Source organism: Leucoraja erinacea, chromosome 12, assembly GCF_028641065.1.
Source record: "Leucoraja erinacea ecotype New England chromosome 12, Leri_hhj_1, whole genome shotgun sequence".
Taxonomy (NCBI): Eukaryota; Metazoa; Chordata; class Chondrichthyes; order Rajiformes; family Rajidae; genus Leucoraja; species Leucoraja erinaceus.
The window spans coordinates 2,611,354-2,636,393 of NC_073388.1; the positions used below are offsets into that span (position 1 = coordinate 2,611,354).

The 25,040-nt window shown below is 43.1% G+C and overlaps 1 protein-coding gene across 2 annotated transcripts in view; it reads right to left on the reverse strand.

Moving 5' to 3' along the window:
• The window catches only part of LOC129701995 (sodium- and chloride-dependent neutral and basic amino acid transporter B(0+)-like), a 43,348-nt gene that overhangs the window by 7,432 nt on the left and 10,876 nt on the right, over positions 1–25,040 (reverse strand). For both annotated transcript variants that reach the window (XM_055643459.1, XM_055643458.1), the window contains 8 exons: positions 19,431–19,569; positions 17,016–17,148; positions 16,146–16,286; positions 13,255–13,483; positions 10,136–10,261; positions 1,403–1,521; positions 1,019–1,118; positions 65–174 (listed from right to left, as the gene is read on the reverse strand). In XM_055643459.1, the coding sequence (XP_055499434.1) occupies positions 65–174; positions 1,019–1,118; positions 1,403–1,521; positions 10,136–10,261; positions 13,255–13,483; positions 16,146–16,286; positions 17,016–17,148; positions 19,431–19,569 (1,097 nt within the window). The remainder of the gene's footprint in view (positions 1–64; positions 175–1,018; positions 1,119–1,402; positions 1,522–10,135; positions 10,262–13,254; positions 13,484–16,145; positions 16,287–17,015; positions 17,149–19,430; positions 19,570–25,040) is intronic.

Consider the following 25,040-nt stretch of genomic DNA (forward strand, 5'->3'; position numbering starts at 1 on the left):
CACCACCTTCTCCTGTTTGTTTAGTAATTGCAACTTAATGAGCACGAATGAAATATTTATTTACCAAAAGCAAGCACGGAGATATAACGAGCCAACACACTCTCCACCACAGCCAGAAGAGCCAGTTCTTTTCCCCAATCATCATCTCAATGTCCTTGATGAATCTGTTTATTCCTGTGGACAACATTAGGAAAGTGGAAATACACAATCACTCAGGTTATCCCTCTTTCAGGAATTTTGTTTTCATATAGCTGTCACCAGTACACAATAGATGCCAATACACACGATTAATAAACATACGTGTCATGGCCGCAAAACAGAATAATAACCTTTACATTTTTAAAGAGTGCCAGTATGAAGTACAAACACTTATCGTCTCAAAATAAATGTATCAACTTTAAAATAGGGTTCCTCCAATGATCAGATTGAATTCAAGAAAGAGTTAGCTCTTAGGGCTAACGTAATCAAGGGATATGGGGAAAAGCAGGAACGGGGTACTGATTGTGGATCAGTATTATCAGCCACGATAATATTGAATGGTGCTGGCTCGAAGGGCAGAATGGCCTACTCCTGCACAAATTTTCTATGTTTCTATGTAAATCCACCAATTTAAGGACAAACTTCCCTATGTATTTGTCTTCTCATACTGAAGCAAACCAAACAAGTATAATAAATAGATTTTCTAAAGTTCACTTGATGTGATATTTCTGCTGAAGCCAACATTTATTGACCAACGCCTATGTCTCGTGAGTAGGCAATGGTTCAGCCACCACCCTCAATCAATGCTATGTCCATGGAAAAGGTAGTCTCACCCTCTTATAAGATAAGGAAGGCCAAGATTTAGTGGGAATAATAATGAAGGATTGGCAAAAAGATTTTCCAAGTCAGGGTGGTGTGTGCTTTTGAGCTAAACTATCAGCTGGTGCTATTCCCTTTCATATGTTACTCTTGTTTTTTATGCCTGCAAACTACTACGGACCATTTTTTTAAATTTCTGTTCTTTCTCTTCTGAACTTACCATAAATCCAGCTGAGACCGACGAGTTCCAGCAGAGCTAAAATAATGAGGCCCCATCCCGTACAAAAGTGATCAATTAAGTTTATCCAGTAAATCCCTGCCTGAAAGTCAAATGGATATGTAGAACATCAACTGTTGGAGAAAATTTTAAAGCACTGCATAGAGAGATTGTTGCGATGTGAATATAGTTGTATTTTTAAGTTTACCATGTTGTCAATGAAATAGATTTAGAATTAATAGTATCAACCACTCACACGCTATCATTGAACAATGTAAAATAATTAGAAAAGCAACATAAACACATAACTTTCTTTATTACTTAATCATATTAAATTTCTGATTTTATAGAATTATAATGTAAAAAAACTAATAGAGGACACCATACCTGTGTTACACATACAAGGCCAAGAAAATAAAATAACAAGCAAATGGCAGTTGTCAGTCTCAGGCGCTTTGATATCAGAAACAGAGGGAACTGGTCCTGCAGAATGGTTATAACTTTTTCTGATGAAATGAAACATCAAAATATTAATTAATAATTAAAATTTGCAGAGAAAACCTCTATTTGAAAGACCAGAGTCTTTTAGGCCTGAAAAGTAGATGCAGACAGCCTCCTCTATCCATGGGCACGCTCTTGGCAAAGATTCAATGGATGAAATCGTACTTCTAACCTTGTATAGCATTCCAAATGTAATTTAAACTTGTGTTGAAAAAGTGGTTGTACCAGGAATGGAGGAATCTGGCAATTTGAAATCTGCAATTTGAGAAATTTACTGGGCACATGGATATTTGTGAATCAATTAGCCAACACGAATATGTAATGCACAGGTCATGAATAACTACTGTGCTGGAACTGATTGTGGTCACTAACATGGCTGATGAGCGAGTATGTATGGATATAATACATTGATTGCAAGAAACCATTTAATAAGGCTGCTCACGGAAAATAGAAGCATACAGTGCCCTCCATAATGTTTGGGACAAAGACCCTTAATTTATTTATTTGCCTCTGGCCTCCACAACTTGCGTTTTGTAATAGAAAAAAAAATCACATGTGGTTAAAATGCACATTGTCAGATTTTAATAAAGGCAATTTTTATAAATGTTGGTTTCACCATGTGGAAATTACAGCAGAGTTTATACAAAGTCCCCCCATTTCAGGGCACCATAATGTTTGGGACACAGTAATGTCACGTAAATGAAAGTAGTCATGTTTAGTATTTCGTTGCATATCCTTTGTACGCAATGATTGCTTGAAGTCTGCGATTCATGGACATCACCAGTTGCTGGGTGTGTTATCTGGTGATGCTCTGTCAGGCCTGTATTGCAGCCATCTTTAGCTTATGCTTGTTTTTGGGGCTAGTCCTCTTCAGTTTTCTCTTCAGCATATAAAATTCATCCTCAATTGGGTTCAGATCGGGAGATTGACGGCCATTTTGAAAAACTCCTTTGTTGCTTCAGCAGTATGTTTGGGATCATTGTCTTGCTGTAGAATGAACCGCCTGCCAATGAGTTTTGAGACATTTGTTTGAACTTGAGCAGATAGGATGTGTCTATACACTTCAGAATTCATTATGCTACTACCATCAGCAGGTGTATCATCAATGAAGATAAGTGAGCCAGTACCTTCAGCAGCCATACATGCCCAGGCCATAACACCCCACCACTGTGTTTCACGGATGAGGTGTTATGCTTTGGATCTTGGGCAGTTCCTTCTCTCTTCCATACTTTGCTCTTGCCATCACTCAAATATAAGTTAATCTTCATCTCATCTGTCCACAAGACATTTTTCCAGAGCTGTGGTTGCTCGCCTCTTTTAAGTACTTCTTGGCAAACTGTAACCTGGCCATTCTATTTTTGCGGCTAACCAGTGGTTTGCATCTTGCAGTGTAGCCTCTGTATTTCTGTCCATGAAGTCTTCTGCGGACAGTGGTCATTGACAAATCCACACCTGACTCCTGAAGAGTGTTTCTGATCTGTCGGAAAGGTGTTTGGGGATTTTTCTTTATTATAGAGAGAATTCTTCTGTCATCAGCTGTGGAGGTCTTCCTTGGCCTGCCAGTCCCTTTGCGATCAGTAAGCTCACCAGTACTCTCTTTCTTCTTAATGATGTTCCAAACAGTTGATTTTGGTAAGCCTAAGGTTTGGCTGATGTCTCTAACAATTTTATTCTTGTTTCTCTGTCTCATTATGGCTTCTTTGACTTTCATTGGCACCACTTTGGTCCTCATGTTGATAAACAGCAATAAAAGTTTCCAAATGTGATGGGAAGACTGGAGGAAAGACTAGGTACTGAGAGTTTAAGAGGGAACTGCAGATGCTGGAGAATCGAAGGTTACACAAAAAAGCTGGAGAAACTCAGCGGGTGCAGCAGCATCTATGGAGCGAAGGAAATAGGCAACGTTTCGGGCCGAAACCCTTCTTCAGACTGATCGGGGGCGGGGGTGGGTGGGGACAAGAAAGGGAAAAGGAGGAGTAGCCAGAAGGCTGGGGGATGGGAGGAGACAGCAGGGGGGCTGAGGAAGGGGAGGAGGCAGCAAGGACTAACAAAATTGGGAGAATTCGATGTTCATGCCCCCGGGGTGCAGACTCCCCAAACGGAATATGAGGTGCTGTTCCTCCAATTTCCGGTGCTGCTCGCTGTGGCCATGGAGGAGACCCAGGACAGAGAGGTCGGAGGCGGAGTGGGAGGGGGAGTTGAAGTGCTGAGCCACCGGGAGGTCAGCTTGGTTATTGCGGACCGAGCGGAGGTGTTCGGCGAAACGATCGCCCAACCTCTGCTGCTCACCCGACCCTCAATAACTTCACGTTCGACTCCTCCCACTTCCTCCAAATACAAGGCGTAGCTATGGGCACACGCATGGGCCCCAGCTATGCCTGCCTATTTGTAGGTTACGTCGAGCAATCCTTGTTCAACACATACCAGGGCCCCATCCCCGACCTCTACCTCCGCTACATCGACGACTGCTTTGGTGCCACCTCCTGCACCCGCACACAACTGACTGACTTCATCCACTTCACCACTAACTTCCATCCGGCACTCAAATACACCTGGACCATTTCCGACACTTCCCTACCATTCCTTGACCTCACTATCTCCATTGCAGGTGATAGACTTCTAACCGACATACACTATAAACCCACTGACTCCCATGGCTATCTGGACTACACTTCTTCCCACCCTGCTTCCTGTAAGGACTCCATCCCCTACTCCCAATTCCTCCGTCTACGCCGCATCTGCTCCACGGATGAGGCGTTCCACACCAGGACATCTGAAATGTCCTCACTATTTAGGGAACGGGGGTTCCCCTCCTCCACCATAAATGAGGCCCGCACCAGGGTCTCTTCCATACCCCGCAACACTGCTCTCTCTCCCCATCCCCGCACTCGCAACAAGGGCCGAGTCCCCCTAGTCCTCACCTTTCACCCCACCAGCCGTCACATACAAAAAGTAATCCTCCATCAGTTTCGCCACCTCCAACGTGGCCCCACTACTCGCCACATCTTCCCATCTCCCCCCATATCTGCCTTCCGCAAAGACCGCTCCCTCCATAACTCCCTTGTCAATTCTTCCCTTCCCTCTCGGTCCACCCCCTCCCCGGGCACTTTCCCTTGCAACCGCAGGAGATGCAACACTTGTCCCTTTACCTCCCCCCTCGACTCCGTTCAAGGACCCAAGCAATCGTTCCAGGTGCGACAGAGGTTTACCTGCATCTCTTCCAACCTCATCTATTGCGTCCGCTGCTCTAGATGTCAGCAGATCTATATCGGTGAGACCAAGCGGAGGTTGGGCGATCGTTTCGCCGAACACCTCCGCTCGGTCCGCAATAACCAAGCTGACCTCCCGGTGGCTCAGCACTTCAACTCCCCCTCCCACTCCGCCTCCGACCTCTCTGTCCTGGGTCTCCTCCATGGCCACAGCGAGCAGCATCGGAAATTGGAGGAACAGCACCTCATATTCCGTTTGGGGAGTCTGCACCCCGGGGGCATGAACATCGAATTCTCCCAATTTTGTTAGTCCTTGCTGCCTCCTCCCCTTCCTCAGCCCCCCTGCTGTCTCCTCCCATCCCCCAGCCTTCTGGCTACTCCTCCTTTTCCCTTTCTTGTCCCCACCCACCCCCGCCCCCGATCAGTCTGAAGAAGGGTTTCGGCCCGAAACGTTGCCTATCTCCTTCGCTCCATAGATGCTGCTGCACCCGCTGAGTTTCTCCAGCTTTTTTTGTGTAACCTAGGTACTGAGAGCTCTCTTATACCTGCATTAAGGAGGGAATTAAACATACCTGAGCAATTACAAACACCTGTGAAGCCATGTGTTCCAAACATTACGATGCCCTGAAATGGGGGGGGGGGGGGGGGGGGGGGGGCTATGTATAAATGCAACTGTAATTTCTAAATGGTGAAACCGAAATGTATAAAAATACGCCCTCAATAAAACTTGATAATGTGCACTTTACCCACTTGTGATTTTTTCTATTACAAATCTCAAATTGTGGAGTACAGAGGCAAATAGATAAATTATGGGCCTTCGTCCCAAACATTATTGACGCATTTGATAAGGTCCCACATAGGACATTAGTGGGCAAAATTAGGGTACATGGTATTGGGGGTAGAGTGCTGACAGAGAAATGGATAGAGAAGCGGTTGGCAGACAGGAAACAAAGAGTAGGGATTAACGGGTCCTTCAGAATGGCAGGCAGTGACTAGTGGGGTACCGCAAGACTTGGTGCTGGGACCGTAGCTATTTACAATATGCACCAATGATTTGGCTGAAGGGATTCAAAGTAACACTAGCAAATTTGCAGATGACACAAAGCTGGGTGGCAGTGTGAACTGTGAGGAGGATGCTATGAGAATACAGGGTGACTTGGACAGGTTGGGGAAGTGGGCAGATGCATGGCAGATGAAGTTTAATGCAGATAAATGTGAGGTTATCCACTTTGGTAGCAAAAACAGGAGGGCAGATTACTATCTAAATTACGCCAAGTTGGGAAAGGGGGAAGTACAATGGGATCTGGGGGTCCTTGTTCATCAGTCTATGAAAGTAAGCATGCAGGTACAGCAGGCAGTGAAAAAAGTGAATGGCATGTTGGCCTTTATAACATGAGGAATCAAACATAGGAGCAAAGAGGTCCTTCCGCAGTTGTACAAAGCCCTAGTGAGACCACACCTGGAGTATTGTGTGCAGTTTTGGTCCCCTAATTTGAGGAAGGACATTCTTGCTATTGAGGGAGTGCAGCGTAGGTTTCAAGGTTAATTCCTGGAATGGCAGGACTGTCATATGCTGAGAGAATGGAGCAGCAGGGCTTGTACACTCTGGAGTTTAGAAGGATGAGAGGATATCTCATTGAAACATAAAATTGTTACGGGTTTGGACATGCTAGAGGCAGGAAACATGTTCCCGATGTTGGGGGAGTCCAGAACCAGGGACCACAGTTTAAGAATAAGGAGCAAGCCATTTAGAACGGAGACGAGGAAACACTTTTTCCTCACAGAGAGTGGTGAGTCTGTGAAATTCACTGCCTCAGAGGGCGATGGAGGCAGGTTCTCTGGATGCTTTCAAGAGAGAGCTAGATAGGGCTCTTAAAAATTGCGGAGTAAGGGGATATGAGGAGAAGGCAGGAACGGGGTACTGATTGGGGATGATCAGCCATGATCACATTGAATGGCGGTGCTGGCTCGAAGGGCTGAATGGCCTACTCCTGCACCTATTGTCTATTATGGAATGCTATAGAGATAGATAGATAGATAGATAGATAGATAGATAGATAGATAGATAGATAGATCTATATCTATCTATCTATCTATCAAGGGCAACTTGTTGAAATAAAGGTAAGAGATAGAGAGTACGGACCAATTGTTAAATACTCTATTTGCAGATATGACTAGTTACTTCCTTTAGGGATCTATGCTGAAGCCTTAGCTTTTTACTACATCAGTAAGTCATTTAAATTAAACAATATTATGCCACATACAAAAATTAATTTAGGTTGCAAAGTAAACAATGTAATTGATGTAAAAAAGTTGTAATGAGACAACAGACCAGACTTCACTGATGGCTACTGAAGACCTCCATAGACATGTGGCTAAATGTGTAGCAAAACCAAAGCTAACTGAACTTATGTTAAGGACTCAGTCACCTATAAAGTAAAAGCAGTTTTAAGGTCATTAAAATAACAAATGGCTGATTATAGCATAATTTAATTATCTAATTAAAACATAATCTCAGCATGCTGTGAAGAACCAACGGATCTGGTAGAGAAAAGCTGAAAAATACTGTTGAAGGATCTGAAGTTTCCTTCTCTAGAACCCTGTGCTGTGGATGCCCATAAAAGTTTGAAGTCTTCACATATATAACGATAGCTGCCTTAGCCTAAATGTCCATATTCAGACCTTTTCCAATTAAAGCATAAGCAGAATTAAAACATTTAAAAATAATGACACTTTCTTCATGACTTTCTTCATGCATTCTTAACTCAATCACTTGATGAACTTAAAACAACAGGATAAAGATGTTTAAGAAGGAACTGCATATGCTGGAAAATCGAAGGTAGACAAAAATGCTGGAGAAATTCAGCGTGTGAGGCAGCATCTATGGAGCGGAGGAAATGGGCAACGTTTCGGGTCGAAACCCTTCTTCAGGATAAAGATGGTCATGTGCAGAATGTCATGTAGTCCCCAAAGTAGTTATGATGTAAAACATAATTTAATTATAGATCCATGATCTGTGGATATTGCTCTATAACTGACACGTGGTAAAGCAAAGAGAAAACAAGTACCAGGCACCAGTTAGCCAGCAGTAGTTACTCAAGATTCTAGCATTTGCATTTCTTTGTGTCTCCATCATAGAAACACAAAAAAAAGGAGCATGCCATTCGGCCCTTCGAGCCATTCAATAAGATCATGGCTGATCATCCAAAATCAGTACACCATTCCTGCTTTTCCCCCCATATCATAGAAACATAGACATAGAAACATAGCAAATAGATGCAGGAGTAGGCCATTCAGCCCTTCGAGCCTGCACCGCCATTCAATATGATCATGGCTGATCATCCAACTCAGTATCCTGTACCTGCCTTCTCTCCATACCCCCCGATCCCTTTAGCCACAAGGGCCACATCTAACTCCCTCTTAAATATAGCCAATGAACTGGCCTCGACTACCTTCTGTGGCAGAGAATTCCAGAGATTCACCACTCTCTGTGTGAAAAATGTTTTCCTCATCTCGGTCGTAAAAGAATTCCCCCTTATCCTTAAACTGTGACTTGTTCTGGACTTCCCCAACATCGGGAACAATCTTCCTGCATCTAGTCTGTCCAACCCCTTAAGAATTTTGTGAGTTTCTATCAGATCCCCCCTCAATCATCTAAATTCTAGCGAGTACAAGCCGAGTCTATCCAGTCTTTCTTCATATGAAAGTCCTGACATCCCAGGAATCAGTGTGGTGAACCTTCTCTGTACTCCCTCTATGGCAAGAATGTCTTTCCTCAGATTAGGAGACCAAAACTGTACGCAATACTCCAGGTGTGGTCTCACCAAGACCCTGTACAACTGCAGTAGAACCTCCCTGCTCCTGTACTCAAATCCTTTTGCTATGATATCCCTTGATTCAGTTAGTCCCAAGACTATATCTAACGTTCTCTTGAAAACATCCAGTGAATTGGCCTCTACACCTTTCTGTGGCTAAGAATTCCATGGAGTCACAACTCTGGGTGAAAAAGTTTTTCCTCATCTCAATCCTAAATCGCCTACCACTTATTCTTAAACTGTGACCCCTGGTTCTGTACTCCAACTTTCCTGCATCTAGCTTGTCCAATCCCTTAATAATTATATACGTTTCTTTAAGACTCCCTCTCATCCTTCTAAATTCCAGAGAATAAAAACCGTCAATCCATTCTTACAAGATATGTCAATCCCGCCATCCCGGGAATTAACCTGGCTAACTTACGCAACACTCCTCAATAACAAGAATGTCCTTTCTCAAATTAGGAGACCAAAACTGCACCCAATACTCCAGGTGTGCTCTCACCAAGGCCCTGTCCAACTGCAGTAGGAACTCCTTGCTCTTATTCTCAAATCCTCTCGCGATGAAGGGTAACATGCCATTAGCTTTCTTCACCGCCTGCTGTACCTGCATCCTTACCTTCAGTGACTGATGTACAAGGACACCCAGGTCTCGTTGCACCTCCTCTTTTCCTAATCTGACACCGTTCAGATAATAATCTGCCTTCTTGTTCTTGCCACCAAAGTGGATAACCTCACATTAATCCACATTATACTGCATCTGCCATGCACATGCCCACTCACCCAACCTATTCAAGTCACCCTGCAGCCTCATAGCATCCTCCTCGCAACTCACACTGCCATCCAGCTGTGTGTCATCCGCAAACCTGGATATGTTACATTTAAATTAGTAGGTTTGTCAGTAGGGAGAATGCAGCATTATGCTATTATGTAAGTGTTAAATGCCATGTCCAGACCATGATAATTTGAGAAGATGCTAAAAACTTGAAATTTGGTGCAAGATATAGAAAGGAGATTCCATATCTGATAGCACATGCCCTCCTAGCTTTTGGATATGGTAGGAGGAAGTAATGGTGGAGTTATACGTCATGGGTGTTGTTTTAAGATTGCAGCCGAGAGAATAGGTGTCTGCCTCTATTGAGGACCAGTTTCTGTCCTTCTTAGCTCTGCTTTCGTTAAATGGCAAGATAATAATAGGGATGGGTAGAGTCAATGTGTACTTATTGAATAGAAATTATGTTTAATAAATCTTTTGGTGCCCACATTTTAACTAGCAGTATGGATCATAATATTGTGCACACAGGACAAGCAAAACGCAGAGTAGGGGATCAACAAATCAGATAGGAGTGTATATGAAGTTCGCGTTTGATGGTGCATCATCCATCACATGCAGATGCTTAACCCTTTAGAAGAAGAAAGATTCATGTTTCACCAACCGCAATCAAGGGATTGATACAGAAATATATGGAGCATTCATCAACGTATATCACCAAATGTAATTTCTTATCTTATCAAACTACCAAACTTTATCTAAACTTTATACAACTATATTTTAAGCCTTGGAACGAATAAGCTAAATCAAACAACATCATTCTTACCTACAGCTGCAAACAGAGAGTCAAGTCCAAGAGTAAGCAGCATGAAGAAAAACAAAATGGACCATAGAGGAGCCCAAGGCAGCTGTGCAAGAGCCTCCGGGTAGGCGATGAAAGCCAAACCGAAACCTGAACAGTGGATACAATTAACGGAATGCAATTAATGGCGTTGAACAGAGATCCCATTGCACCACCCTAATATTGTTCCTCAACCTCAATTGCAGATGATGACATACTACACAAGGGTGTGTTTAATACCACACCAAAGGAAGAATTTAATCAAGCTATGGAGGGTGCAGAAATGATTTATGAGGATGTTGTAGCGGCAGATTTTTCAGATCTTTCAGGAAATTAACTCCCTAGCCACTAATTGGACGAGAGGGGATAAGGGGAATATCTTCGGTACGCATGCAAGCTGCCTCAGAGACTTTCAGAGCTTCTACTTTCATAAAGCTTCAGCACACAGTCTTTTAATGAATATTTTCTTTATTGTAGATATAAAACAGTAAGATACATCCAAGGTTTTCCGACTTGTTCCAGCAATCTTCTTCGAACTCCAGCGCATTGCTTCAGATACTAGAAAACTCCTCGTGTCTTCTTCTTCACATGAGGCTTGACATGCTTGACCTGTGGTCGAAGGATAAACCTTCTCCCTCTCCTGTCCAAAACGAATCCCCAACTAAACTAACACCCAAGCAGTTAAGCTGCATAAACACGCCCCAAGACACGTCATAAAATCCCACCCACATTATAACGGGCTGGCTAAAATTTAAAGGAACATGCCATCCACAATGACATGCAAAATAGGCCAAATGGCCACTACAGATGTTGCCTGGATTGGAGGGTTTGAAGGTTCAAACCCTCAAATCCTGGAGTGAAGAAGGTTGGAGGGTGACATGATAGAGGTATGTAACATTTTCTCAGGCATAATTAGAGTAGATATACAGTGTCTATTTCCCACAGCAGGTGTCTAAATCTAAGGTGCATAGGTTTAGGAGAGATGGTTTAAAGGAGATTGAAGAGGTATTTTTTTCAGAGTAGATGATATCTAGATTAAGCTGCCAGGAGAGGTGCTGGAGACTGGAATAGTAACAATGTATAAGAGGTATCTGGTTAGGCACTTGAATGAGCAAGGCAATGCATACAAATGACATTAGTATAGATAGGTGTGATATTTGGCAACGGTGCAATGTGCACAAGGGCCAATTTCTATGCTGTTCGACTCCATGACCCACAAGCCACCTAGAGGTCTTTCTGAGAAGTGTCAAAGGTACATGATTAATCTGCATCTTTTCATTGGCAATATATTAACCGGTAGGCGGCGCGGCTCTGGCCAGCAGCGGCCTCTGCAGCCTGTCCGCGTTTTTGTTATTTTTTGTCTGTGTTTCTGTGTAGTTTTTGTTATTTTATGTTGGGGTATGTGTGTGTGGAGGGGGGGGGGGGAAACTTTTGAATCTCTCCCTGCACTGGAGACCCGACCTTTTCTCGTCGGGTCTCAGGTGTCGTTGAGGCCGCAACGAGGAGCGGCCTCCAACGGGAAGAAGCCGGGGACTCTGGTGCCGACTCACCGTTGCCGTCGCGGAGCTGGCCGAGACCGGAGCGGGTGGAGCGGTGGAGGAGCGCTGCTGCTGCTGCTGCTGCTGCTGCCGCTGCCGCTGCTGCTGCTGCCGCTGCTGCTGCTGAGTCGGAGGCTGCTACTGCGGGTCTGCGGACGGCTCGGACGACCCCGCGCGGCTCCCTGGAGGGAGACCGCTTTTCGGGCTGCTGCAACGGCGAATTCTCCCGCCCGTGTTGCGGGGTCGAAGAGCTCCTGGAGCGGGGCCTAACACCATTGCCCCGCGCGGCTGGAACGGCCGCGGGACTTTGCGAGCACACACCGGGGGCTCCAACATCAAGACCCGGTGTGCGACCTCGCACCACCCGGCGTGGCTTCAATGGCCGCGGGACAATCGCCATCGCCAGCCGGGGGCTTTGACTTTGACTCTGACATCGGGGGGGGGAGAGTGCAGTGGAGAGATAAGTTTTTTTGGCCTTCCATCACAGTTATGTGATGGATGTTTATGTTAAATGTAATTATGTTGTGTCTGGGGTCTATTTGTGTGTAATGTATGGCTGCAGAAACGGCATTTCGTTTGGACCCCCAGGGGTCCAAATGACAATTAAATTGACTCTTGACTCTCTCTCTTGATTAAATGAGTGCTGTGAATTTTCATGGCTTTCCTCTATGATGCTAAATCTTTCCATGCCATTCATTAGCTGTATACATCAGCACAAGTCCAGACTCATGATTGATTAGTGCTTTTCAAGGAACTTGCACCTCGAAGATGGGAAAGAAAACAAATGTTGATTGGTTTTTGAAAAGGCCGTCCAGACCATGATAATTTGAGAAGAGACTAAAATCTAAAAAATTGTCGCAAGATATAGAAAGGAGATACAATATCTGAGAGGACCTGCCCTCCTAGCTTTGGGCGAATGGTAGGAGGAAGTAATGGTGGAGGTGCATGTCAGGAGTGTTGTTTTAAGATTGCAGCTGAGGGAATAGGATCGAGGACCAGTCTCAATCCTTTATTGCTCTGTTAACTAAATCAGTGGCAGGCTGACTTTCAGATACAGAAGATCACTCCTCTATTTGGTGCTGCTATCAGGGAACAGAAAAAAGACAGTGTTCGGAAGGCTACGATTATAATTTTGCAACTGGGCGCAGTTACTGAGTTACTCCAATGTACTGAGTGGGAACTGACACTACCAACTTTTTGGTAGTGAGTATCAGGATCTATCACACCACCACCAAGATGATGTGATAGAGGCAGCTATCTCCTGTCCTTCTATCATATCCAAAAGGAGATGAAGAGCAAGATAACAGAATTCTGGAGCGTACAGTTGCACGAGGAGAATCTGTGCCTCACCTAAGCATTTGGTAAGTTTCAATGAGGTTCCCCTCATCCTTCTAAACTCTAGCGAATGCAGGCCCAGTGTCGTCAAATGCTTATCATGTGTTAACCCACTCATTCCTGGGATCATTCCTGTAAGCCTCCACTGGACCCTCTTCAGAGCCAGATTAGTGCTCAGTTAAATTGTTTAATTGATTATTCTCCTGTATGAAGGTGTGAACGGTTGTATACCTGACTGTACCACATCTGAAATGGGCTTGTCTTGTACATGAGCCATGTGTCCAAGGATTGAGAAGGTGACAAATCCAGCCAACACGCTCGTGGCACAGTTCACCACACAGACAATGATGGTGTCGATGTAACAGTTGTTGTGGAATTTGTTGTAGGATGACAGGGTTATTAGAGTGCCAGAACCCACTGACGAGGAGAAGAAAATCTGTATTGCAGCATCTTTCCAGACCTAGGGAATGGGAGGTAGAATTAGTCAACACAAAGATTTTAATTGAACAGGTAAAATTGTTTTGAACAGAAGGTATAAGAGCTACAGGCAAATGGTAACATGATCAAATGAAGCTCCTTCAAATCTGAAATGGCTTCCCTAAGCATAATACAGTCCCCTACTTAATGATCAGCAACTTTATGTTTTTAGGTGTTTTCCTGTCAATCACATGATCAAATGAATGACACTATTTTTATGTTATAACCCAGAATTATTCTTTTACTGAAAGAATCCCAAAAGAACCTCTCACCACAGGATAGAATTGTAACTCAAGTGGGTAATAAAACTATAAAGTACATTTAAATTTTAATTAACATTTTTGTTATAAGATGCTGAAACTAAGAAATATATATCAGTCTGAAGAAGGGTCTCGACCCGAAACATCACCCATTCCTTCTCTCTAGAAATGCTGCCTGTCCCGCTGAGTTACTCCAGCTTTTTGTGACTAGCTTTAAAGAAATAGCACAGATTTTCCACAACATTTCATCTGGATATTGCCCGCCCAGCATCAAAGGGACTTATAGGAGGTGCTGCCTCAAAAAGACAGCCAGCATCATCAAGGAGCCTCACCACCTCTTATTTCACTCCTGCCATTGGGAAGAAGGTATACGAGTCTGAAAAGCGTGGCATTTTACCAGCATCTGCAGTTCTTTCTTAAACAAAATGTCATATCAAGTCAAGTTTATTTGTCACATACACATACGAGATGTGCAGTGAAATAAAAGTGGCAATGCTTGCGGACTTTTGTGCAAAAGACAAACAACCAAACAAACTATAAACACAATCAGAACACACATATTCTTTTACATAATAAATAATGGAAGGAAAAATGTTCAGTAGAGTTAGACCCTGGTGAGATAGGCATTTACAGTCTGAATGGCCTCTGGGAAGAAACTCCTTCTCAACCTCTCCGTTCTCACCGCATGGCAACGGAGGCGTTTGCCTGACCGTAGCAGCTGGAACAGTCCGTTGCAGGGGTGGAAGGGGTCTCTCATGATATTGTTGGCTCTGGAGTTGCACCTCCTGATGTATAGTTCCTGCAGGGGGGCAAGTGAAGTTCCCATAGTGTGTTCGGCCGAACACACTACTCTCTACAGAGCCTTCTTGTCCTTGGCAGAGCAATTCCCAATCCAGATGGTAATGTTCCTGGACAAGATGCTTTCCACCGCCGCTGTGTAGAGGCACTATTCATGTGGGTCAGGTGCAGGATGATGGTTTTCAGCATGTCAGCAAATGTTGTTGAGTCTGTGTGCATGTAACAATAGTGAGGATAAGGAATATTAGGAGAGATGCTGAATTTAGAGTTCCTGGGTACAAATGAGTTGTGTGATGGTTTGTATCAAATATGGGCTCATTATTTCACTGTTGAATATGAAGGGACACAAGTTGAAATCTGAAACTTCTGAAGTAATCCCAAAAAGATAACATTCTACCTAGTGTTAATTCCAAATAAAAACAGAGAACGAGAAAAATATTCTGCAAACTGTGGATTAAGAAAAATAGCATTAACCTTTCATTTGGACTAGAAGATAGAAATGTTAACTTTTATATTTTAAATTGTGAAGAAGAGAGGGTTGGTAAGAACAATAGGAATGTCTACCTAGATGGATAGTCTAATGTAAGTGGTGATGTTGCTAGCTGAGGGAGTCGTGTTATACGCAGATCTAATGGAGGAAATGTAATCAGGGGAAGAATCAGGCCAGAGGAATAAAACCTACAAAAAATGCACAAATATCCCCTTTGTACTCTCCAATTTAAAATATCTTTGATACCTAATTCGTTAAATTGCATGTATTGTCATGTGCACAAGTATGATGAGGTACAGATACAATGAAAGGATTGATTGCAGCAGCATCACAGGTACATAGACTCCAATAATTCACAAAAAAACATACATTATACATCAATTACACATACATTTTATAAAGGAATAAAATAATATTATATAAAAAAAAGACATGTCTTCAAAAACACACACTTGTTAAACAAATTCATGGTGGTGTAAGGTGTTCAGTAGTGTTCCATTGCCAAAGTAGGATTAGGAATGTGTTGGAATTATTTCGAGTGCCAATGAAAGATTAATTCTGCTTCTCTCTCAGAATATGTTGCCAGACCTGTTGAGTAGTTTCAGTAATTCCTGTTGTTTTAGTTTTAGCTTTCTAGGATTTGCAGTTTTTGTTTTGCTTTTTCAAACAATGAGTTGTGCTAGGATAGGTTTTAATCTCTGACTTGATGCACACGGATATTAAAATCTTTATTGGCACAACATTGCGGAGGTGGAATACATTTGTTATAGTTTTGCGCAGCTCAGCATGAGTTGCCAATATGTCGAGCAGTTGCAAATCTGGTGATGTTCAAGCTAAGTAAGGTTGACAGGCAGGTGGAATTCGACTAGAATCCCGTATACTGTCCACTTGGATGATTTATGTTCTTTCAGCTTCAACAATAGCTCTTGCACTGTCTATGTACAATTGAACAAGAGCTCAAAAACAATAGACAAGAATTAGAGGGACACTCTTTAAAGTGCAGGGAAATAGGATGAAGCATGAAATGGGTTGACCGAAAACTGCAAATGTAATTCTATGAATTTTGTGAATAACCTGAAAATACCTGCTATATTTACCTCAGCAACAGCCAGCTTAGAGAAATCGGATTTAGATCCAATGTAGAATTCAATCCCTTTATAGGCTCCTTCAAGGGTAACTCCTCGAATAAGAAGTATGATCAGAAACACATATGGAAATGTTGCAGTGAAATAAACCACCTAACAACAAAGAGAAGCCTGTTAGATTTGCTGTTCTATTGGTGCAATACTTACTGTACTGAATTCATTTAAATTAAAAATAATTAGATTGCAGTTAAAACAAAGAATTAAGCCCAATCTCATCCCCATTGCACATCTCCAATTCTGGACTTTCCACTTGTCACTTTAATTTCTTGTTTCATGTATATTGTTGTGTTTTATGACTGTTGGCAGATCAACATCTGTATCTGATTACTGTGGGGAGGTAACATGGAAACAGTACTTTTTCCCTAATCTATTTTTCCAAGACAGATATGTTTTTCTGCCTGTAAATTTCCAAATTAACTTTGAAGTGGTTCTCTAGCTTCAGATTGAAACCATGTTGTAACCAATTCAGCCTGCAGAATACAAACAGTGTTCCCTGATTCATCAGTCCTGTTGTATTTACTTTGTGTTGTGTAAAGTCACAATACAGAAAGCTACCTACATACATTTCAGAGGCTGAAAACTTGCCAATTAATAATCCACTTCAGGTTTAGGGGATTTTGCTGCTGTGTTTTATTCAAAATAAAGATTTTTAGATCTCAGTCAGACTGGTCATAGATAAAAATTGCGAGAGTCACCCTTCACAAAAGGCTGCTGTTAAGATTATTGAGGCACTGAAAATGGTCGTATGTATTCTAGTTTAATTGTGGCAAGAGACTGTTTTGCCAGAAAAGATTTAAATCTATTCATCACCAATTGTTTAACCTTTCCTGAAGATTTGATTCCTTTGGACAAGGCAGCTCCAACGATCAACCAGGCTAGAAGTAGACACAGGGCTAAATGCCACACGATCTCCCCTGTCTCCTCCATGGAACTTGATCGTCGTAAAACCGCTTTACTAAATAAAATTACAACAGAAAACATATTTTTAATGGGATACTAGACCAACTGGCAACCCACTCCCCAACGCAATTATTGCACCACTAACCCGGAGCTCCCACGGGAGGCGGTTCCCCAACTGAACTCATTGCCAAACACACTCCCCTGCTTCCCCCAGCACTGGACTTTAAAAAAAATCCCAATTGCACTTCCCCAATTGCAATACAAATTCACCCTCCCCCTCCTGGCCTGCCAGGAGCTGGAGTAAGTGTTGTATGATGGCAACATTGTTGCAAATGTCGGGTGGAGGACTGTGCTACCCCATTCAGGTGAAAACTTGGTGGAAGTACAGAGTGTTCCTGTATTGCAACTTTGTATCAAAGTCTGTTAGAAGCTGGCAGGAAGGATTTTAACAGTAAAAATCTTGTTAAAGTTGGCTTTTTTATACCTTGAAATATCAATAACATGAAATATAACACCAAATCTGAAGGGAACTAGATACGAATGGGGAAAAGGCAAGTAAGATTCTGCAAAAAGTGTTCGCACCGTTTTGTAAGGTTTTGGCGTAGCTCCTGAGATCACAGACAGACAGACAAATCAATACTTTTAATAGTATATAGATTTCTCACTATTAAATAAAACACGAGTTCAATTAAAATGCATGGATTATAACAATATCCTAGTTAAAAGAATGTGCAACATATTAGTTGGCTGGTTTAGTACAGAATATGCAATTCACATGAACAACCACCCACACAAATGATCTCTACCACCCCACGTCCCACTTCCTCACCCACAACCTATATCATGGGCTTCATCCACTCCATGTAGTGGTGAGTTCCAAAGCTCTCAGGAAAGTTACTTATTTGATATGTAAAAGATGATCTTATTTTTGGCCCCTTGTTCTGGACTAAATATAAATATTCTGGACATAAATAAATGGAAGAAAAAAGTTCACATTCACCCTTGCAAACAGCTTCATAATTTAAAGCAGTAGATCACATCCCCGTAAATCTTCCCTGCACTCGTTCCTGTTTAATGACATCCTTCCTCTAGCAGGGTGACAAAAACTTAATACAGTACTCCAAATGCGGCCTCAACTTTGGCTTGTCCAACTGTAACTTAATGCCCCAACTTTTATACTCAAAACCCTGACTGATGAAGGCCAATGTACCAAAAGCTTAATAAACAGAGAAACTTTCCAAATATTCACCTTTAACTAATTGAAAAATAACTTTAAAAAATAATCTAAATTAAATTAAAAAATAAGCAAAATAAAAAATCATTCCAAATACTAGTATGTAATAAAATAAACATTGACTGCTTCAATGCGAATGGCTGAAATGCATTGAACAAAAATGGAACCCAACAGAATCTCCAGCTGTTAATCACAAAGTTATTTGGTTTCTTCGTATTATTTAACAGGGCGACAGTTCCCAGAAAGTTACTCTCAACCAGGAATCCAATTAAAATTGAAATCAAGTGAAGATATCAGTTGCAAATTATTTGCACTGTTAATAATTGGTCTTAGGTGAGCAATCGCTTCATTCAAGAGAAAATAGAAGAATAGAAAACACCCAGGCCAGGGAATATCCATGGAAAGAAAAACAGAGATGATATTTTAAATAGTTTTCATTAGAACTAGGAAGAGCATATTCCACAGCTGCAGTCAAACTTGCTGAATGTTTTCACCATGTCCAGTTTTAATTTCCCTCCATAGATATCGTTGAAATAAACCTGCAGTGTCAGAAAGCATGGTGCTACTGATGAAAAGGCACCTGGTAGTGATGTTATTTTACAACATATACGATTAGTAGGTCAAACACAATAATACGACATTCATCCAGTAAAGAGAATGTGCAGGAAGGAACTGCAGATGCTGGTTTAAACCGAAGATAGACACAAAAAGCTGGAGTAACTCAGCGGGACGGGCAGCATCTCTGGAGAGAAGGAATGGGTGATGTGTCGGGTCGAGACCATTCTTCACACTGGTTAGGGATAAGGGAAATGAGAGATATAGACGATGATGTGGAGAGGTAAAGAACAATGAATGAAAGATATGCAAAAAAATAACGATGATATAGAAAACTGGCTATTGTAAGCTGTTTGTAGAGTAAAAATGAGAAGCTAGTGTGACTTGGGCAGGGGAGAGATAGAGAGAGTGGGAATGCCGGGGCTACCTGAAGTGAGAGAAATCAATATTCATACCATTGGGCTGTAAGCTGCCCTAGCAAAATATAAGATTCTCTCCCTCCCTCTCCCCACAACTTAATGGTACAGCTCTCTTAAGAAATTACTTACTCCCAGTATTGCTCACTTGGTCCATGGTGAGGAATGTAGACTTCTGATCCATCTGAGCAAGTTTTGTTGTTTGTGTTCAACCATGTTGTATTAACAATCCCAAAGTATTCACCATCCAGGGTGAAATTGCAGAGCAGATCTAGAAAATGTGGAATTTAGTTTAGATGAGCATCTTGATGGGAAATTTAAAGGTTTCTTTGTAGATGTACCACGTGAGGAGATCATACTTAGATTTGGCAATGAAGAAACCTTTTGGCTGGCCCTTATCAGTCAGGGATCGAAGTATAGAAGTTGGATGTTATACTACAGTTGTACATGACATTAGTGGGTCATACTTGGAGTATTGTGTTCAGTTTAGTCACCTTGAAAGATGCCATGAAACTGGAAAGGATTTGAGAAGATTTACAAGGATGTTGCCAGAACTTGAGGACCTGACTATAGGGAGTGATTTGGCAGGGTAGGACTTTATAGGGAGTGATTTGGCAGGGTAGGACTTTATTCCTTAGGGGTCAGAAAGCTGGGGAGTGCTAATATAGAAGTGTATTAAATCATGGGGGGGGGGGGGGGGGGGGGGGGGGGGGGGGGGGGGGGGGGGGGGGGGGGGGGGGGGGGGGGGGGGGGGGGGGGGGGGGGTGAATAGATAGGGTGAATGCGCTGTCTTTTTCCAGTGAGAAAGATTTAAAAGGAACCTGTGAGATAACATTTTCACACAGAGGGTGGTGGATATATGGAACGGGTTCCCAGAGGAGGCAGTTACGGCATGTACAGTAATAGCGTTTAAAAGGCATTTGGACAGGTACATGGATAGGAAAGGTTTAGAGGGATATGGGGTAAACGCAGGACAATAGGATTAGCTGAGGTGCGGTATCTTGTTTAGTATGGATGAGTTGTTATACATTGTCTGCATGACTCTATAAAACTATCATCTGCAAACACTACACAGACAACTCCCATCAGCGCCTCTACTTCCTGAGAAGATTACGGAGAATCAGTATGTCAAGGAGGACTCTCTCGGACCTCTACAGGTGCACAGTAGAGAGCATGCTGACTGGTTGCATCGTGGCTTGGTTCGGCAACTTGAGCGCCCAGGAGCGGAAAAAGATTGCAGAAAGTTGTGACCACTACCCAGTCCATCACCGGCTCTGACCTCCCCACCATTGAAGGGATCTATCGCAATCACTGCCTCAAAAAGGCTGCCAACATCATCAAGGACCCACACCATCCTGGCCACACATTCATCTCTCTGTTGCCATCGGGTAGAAGGTACAGGAGCTTGAAATCTGGAACATTCAGGTTCAGGAACCTGATGGGTCCCAGCATCACACAGGAGGGCTGGTCATCCAACGCAATACTCCACCTCTCCACCAATTCTAATATTGGTGGCCAGTTGGGGGGGGGGAGGCTTTCTGGAGCACTAGTATGGGTGTTGTGGGCTGAAGGGACTGGTTTCCAGAGGGCTAGTATGCAAATTGTGCGCCAAATGGATTCTTGGGCTGGCGTCTTAGTCATTCAAGCCTGTTGTGCTGGCAACTCACTCACACTCACTCATGGCTTGTGGGCTGCTAGTTGACTCACAGCTAATCCTTGAAATTCTATTTCAAGCAGGGTATAAGGCCACCAAATTCAAGTGCAGTTTCATACCATTTGAAGTGGGGTGCAAAGCCACTAAAGGCAGCGAGTCGTGACCTCTCCCTCCTCCATCTAGCAGAGACTGAGCCACACCCACATTTCCGGTTTTTATAACCCTTCCCCCCCCCCCCCACCCCACCGTGGCTTTCATGGAGTGATTGACAGGAGAGAGATTCTCAACATTTCTTTTTAAACTAATAACACTTTTATTTTTCATTGATGGGAAGAATTCTCTGCATCTGCTCAGCGGAGGGGGACTGAGTAAGATGGCCAAAAATCACAGCCGTAAGTGGTAGCGTTTTATCTAAAATAAATACACAGTGCAAACAGGAAGTGCATTTACAGTAGTGCCTTTTAACTTCAAGCCACAATTTGCAGTAAGTAGTGTCTTTCAACTTCAAGTCAAAGCTCCCAAGCCACCATTTGCAGTAAGTAGTGCCTTTCAACTTCAAGCCACACCCAAGCCATCATTTGCAGTAAGTAGTGCCTTTCAACTTCATGCCACCATTTGTAGTAAGTGGTGTCTTTCAACTTCAAGCCACACCCAAGCCACCATTTGCAGTAATAGTGCCTTTCAACTTCAAGCCAAAGCAACCAAGCCACCATTTGCGGTAAGTAGTGCATTTCAACTTCATGCCACCATTTGCAGTAAGTAGTGCCTTTCAATTTCAAGACACACCCAAGCCAAGCCAACCAGGCGAGTAGGGGAGGAGGCGCTTTCTGGAGCGCTAGTATGAACCATTTTAGAACCAATAGACACACTTTTTGCAAACTTTAGAACCAATAGACACTTTTTGCAAGCTTTAGAACCAAGACATTTTTTTGCAAGCTTTAGAACCAATAGACATTTTTTTGCAAGCTTTAGAACCAATAGACACTTTTTGCAAGCTTTAGAACCAATAGAGACACTTTTTGCAAGCTTTAGAACCAATAGAGACACTTTTTGCAAGCTTTAGAACCAATAGACATTTTTTTTGCAAGATTTAGAACCAATAGACTTTTTTTGCAAGCTTTAGAACCAATAGACATTTTTTGCAAGCTTTAGAACCAATAGACATTTTTTGCAAGCTTTAGAACCAATAGACATTGTTTTGCAAGCTTTAGAACCAATAGACACTGTTTTGCAAGCTTTAGAACCAATAGACACTTTTTTTGCAAGCTTTAGAACCAATAGAGACACTTTTTGCAAGCTTTAGAACCAATAGACATTTTTTGCAAGATTTAGAACCAATAGACACTTTTTTGCAAGGTTTAGAACCAATAGACACTTACATTTGAGTAGACATGTGTTCAGTGTTATTCACAGCTCAGAGAAATGTGACCCTCTGCCTTCCTCCATCTTGAAGAGACTGTGTGGCACACCACTTCCTGGTTTTATAGTCCCTCCCCCCTGCCACCAGCAGGGGCAGCAGAGAGAATGGGGAATTTTGTAAAAAAATTAATATATCTGTCAGTTTTAATCGACAGGAAAAATCCTCGGCACACATACGGCGGAGGGGGGCTCGGAGCAAGGTGGCCAAAAATGACGGCCGTAGGTGACGGCGTTCTCTCAGAAATCGCAGCACAGATGGCCAAAACCGGTCAAGAACAGACTTTTAGTAATATAGATGTATAGTCTGTGTTATATAGACAAACTGAACTTTTATCTCCTGTTCTGTATTATGTTTACATATTCTGCTGTGCTTCAGTAAACAAGAATTGCATTGTCCCATCTGGGACACATGACAATAAAACTCCCTCTCTCTCTTTCTAAATACGGTCGCACAACTGCAACATGACCTCCTGACATCTATACCCAATACTCCGACTGCTGAAGGCCAATGTGACAAAAGCTTTTTTGACGACCCTATCTACCTGCAACTCCACATTCAAGGAACTATATACATGCCCTCCTAGATCTCTCCGCTATAAAACGCTCCCCAGAGCTCCACCATTCACTGTGTAGGTTCTACCTATGTTAACTTCCCAAAATGCAATATCTATTGTTCTGTATTAAAAAATTCCATCAACCATTCCTCAGCCCACCTGGCCAATCGATCAAGATCCTGCTGCAATCATTGACAACCATCTTCACTATCTGCAAAACCACCCACAGTAATGGGCCAGGTGCACCACTAGTCACAGGCCTCCAGTCCAATACGCAACCTTCCACCATCACCTGCTATTGCTCCTTACATCCCATGCAATCTAACGATCCAGAGCAGCCTACCATGTGGAACCTTGTCAAATACTTTGCTGAAATCCATGTATACAACATCTACAACCTTTTTGGTCACATCTTGAAAAACTCAAACTCGCGAGACACAACCTCTCATGTACAATGCTGACTGTCCCTAATCATCCCTTGTCCATCTAAATGCATGCATATCGTATCCCTCAGAATACTCTCTAGTAACTTTCCAACTACAGATGTTAAGCTCACAGGACTATAATTCCCAGCATTTTTCCTGCAGGCTTCTGGAATAGAGGCACAACATTTGCCACCCAGCACCTCTCCTGTATTTAATGACTCGTAAATTTCAACCAGGGCCCCGCAATTTCCTCTCTAGTTTCCCACAATGTCCTCGGATACATCTGATCAGGCCCTGGAGATTTGTCTACGATAATACACAATATGATCTTCAGCACCTCTTCGACCGTAATACTGACATATGATCACAGGAAGAATGTGTAAATTCTACAAAGACTCTGAGGTCAGATTAAAACTTGGTCCACAACAGTATGTGGACAGTTGTTGCTATTAAACCTTATTTAATGCTAATTTGAATACGTCAATGAAGTTGGCTGCAAAGATCTGACCAATGCAATGTTGTTTGCTTGAAGATAGACACAAAAAGCTAGAGTAACTCAGTGGGACAGAAAGCATCTCTGGAGAGAAGGAACGGGTGATGATTCAGGTCGAGCCCCTTCTTCAGGGATAAGGAAAACGAGAGATATAGATATAGCATCTGGGTGGCAGTCTATCTAACTTTTCATCTTTTTGGTATTTTTAGTGTGTTTTTAAAAAGTATGTGTTAATGTTCTGGGGGGGGGGGGGGGGGGGGGGGGGGGGGGGGGGGGGGGGGGGGTGGGGGGTCGGTGGAAACTTTTTTTCAATCTCTTTTCTTGCCGGAGATGTGATTTTTTTTCCCGGTTCATATTTCTGATCGTTCTGCAGCTTAACATTATGGAGCTGGCGGCCTTGCTCGAGACGGACCGAGCCCCACCGTGGGGCCGTGGACCTACCATCGGAGCCTGCGGTCCTTTGCCTGGGATCGGCGCTCCAACCACAGCCTGCGGATTTCAACGTAGGGGAGCTTGAGACTGATGTCAGGAAGCTCCAGGCCGCAGGAGGTTCGACCAGCCCCGACTCGGGAGTCCGATCGCCCGGTGCTGGGATCTGAACTCCCCCCCGATGCTGGAGCTTGATCGCCCAGAAGCAGAGGGCTTGACCGCCGGTTGTGGGAGCCAAGATCGCCCTGACAACGGAAGGTTCGAGTGCCCCGACCACAGGAGAATAAAGAAGGGAAGAAGATTGAACTTTTTTTTGCCTTCCATCACAGTGAGGAATGTGGGGGGAGTCGCTGTGGTGGATGTTCATGTTAAAACTTTATTTGGGTGTCTTGTTCCTCTTTGTTGGTATGACTATGACAATCTGAATTTCATTATACCTGAATTGGTACATGTGACAATAAACTCACCTTGAAACCCTTGATGTAGAGAGATAAAGCACAATGAATGAAAGATATGCAAAAAAGTTGCGATGATAAAGGAAACAGGCCATTGTTAGCCGTTTGTAAGGTAACAATGAGAAGCTGGTGCGACTTGGGTGGTGGAGGGAAAGAGAGAGAGGGAATGTCGGTGTTACCTGAAGTGAGAGAAATCAATATTCGTAAGCTGCCCAAGTAAAATATGAGATGCTGTTCCTCCAATTTGCATTTCACCTCACTCTGACAATGGAGGATACCTAGGTTTGAGGAGGATTGATAAGGAGAATTAAAG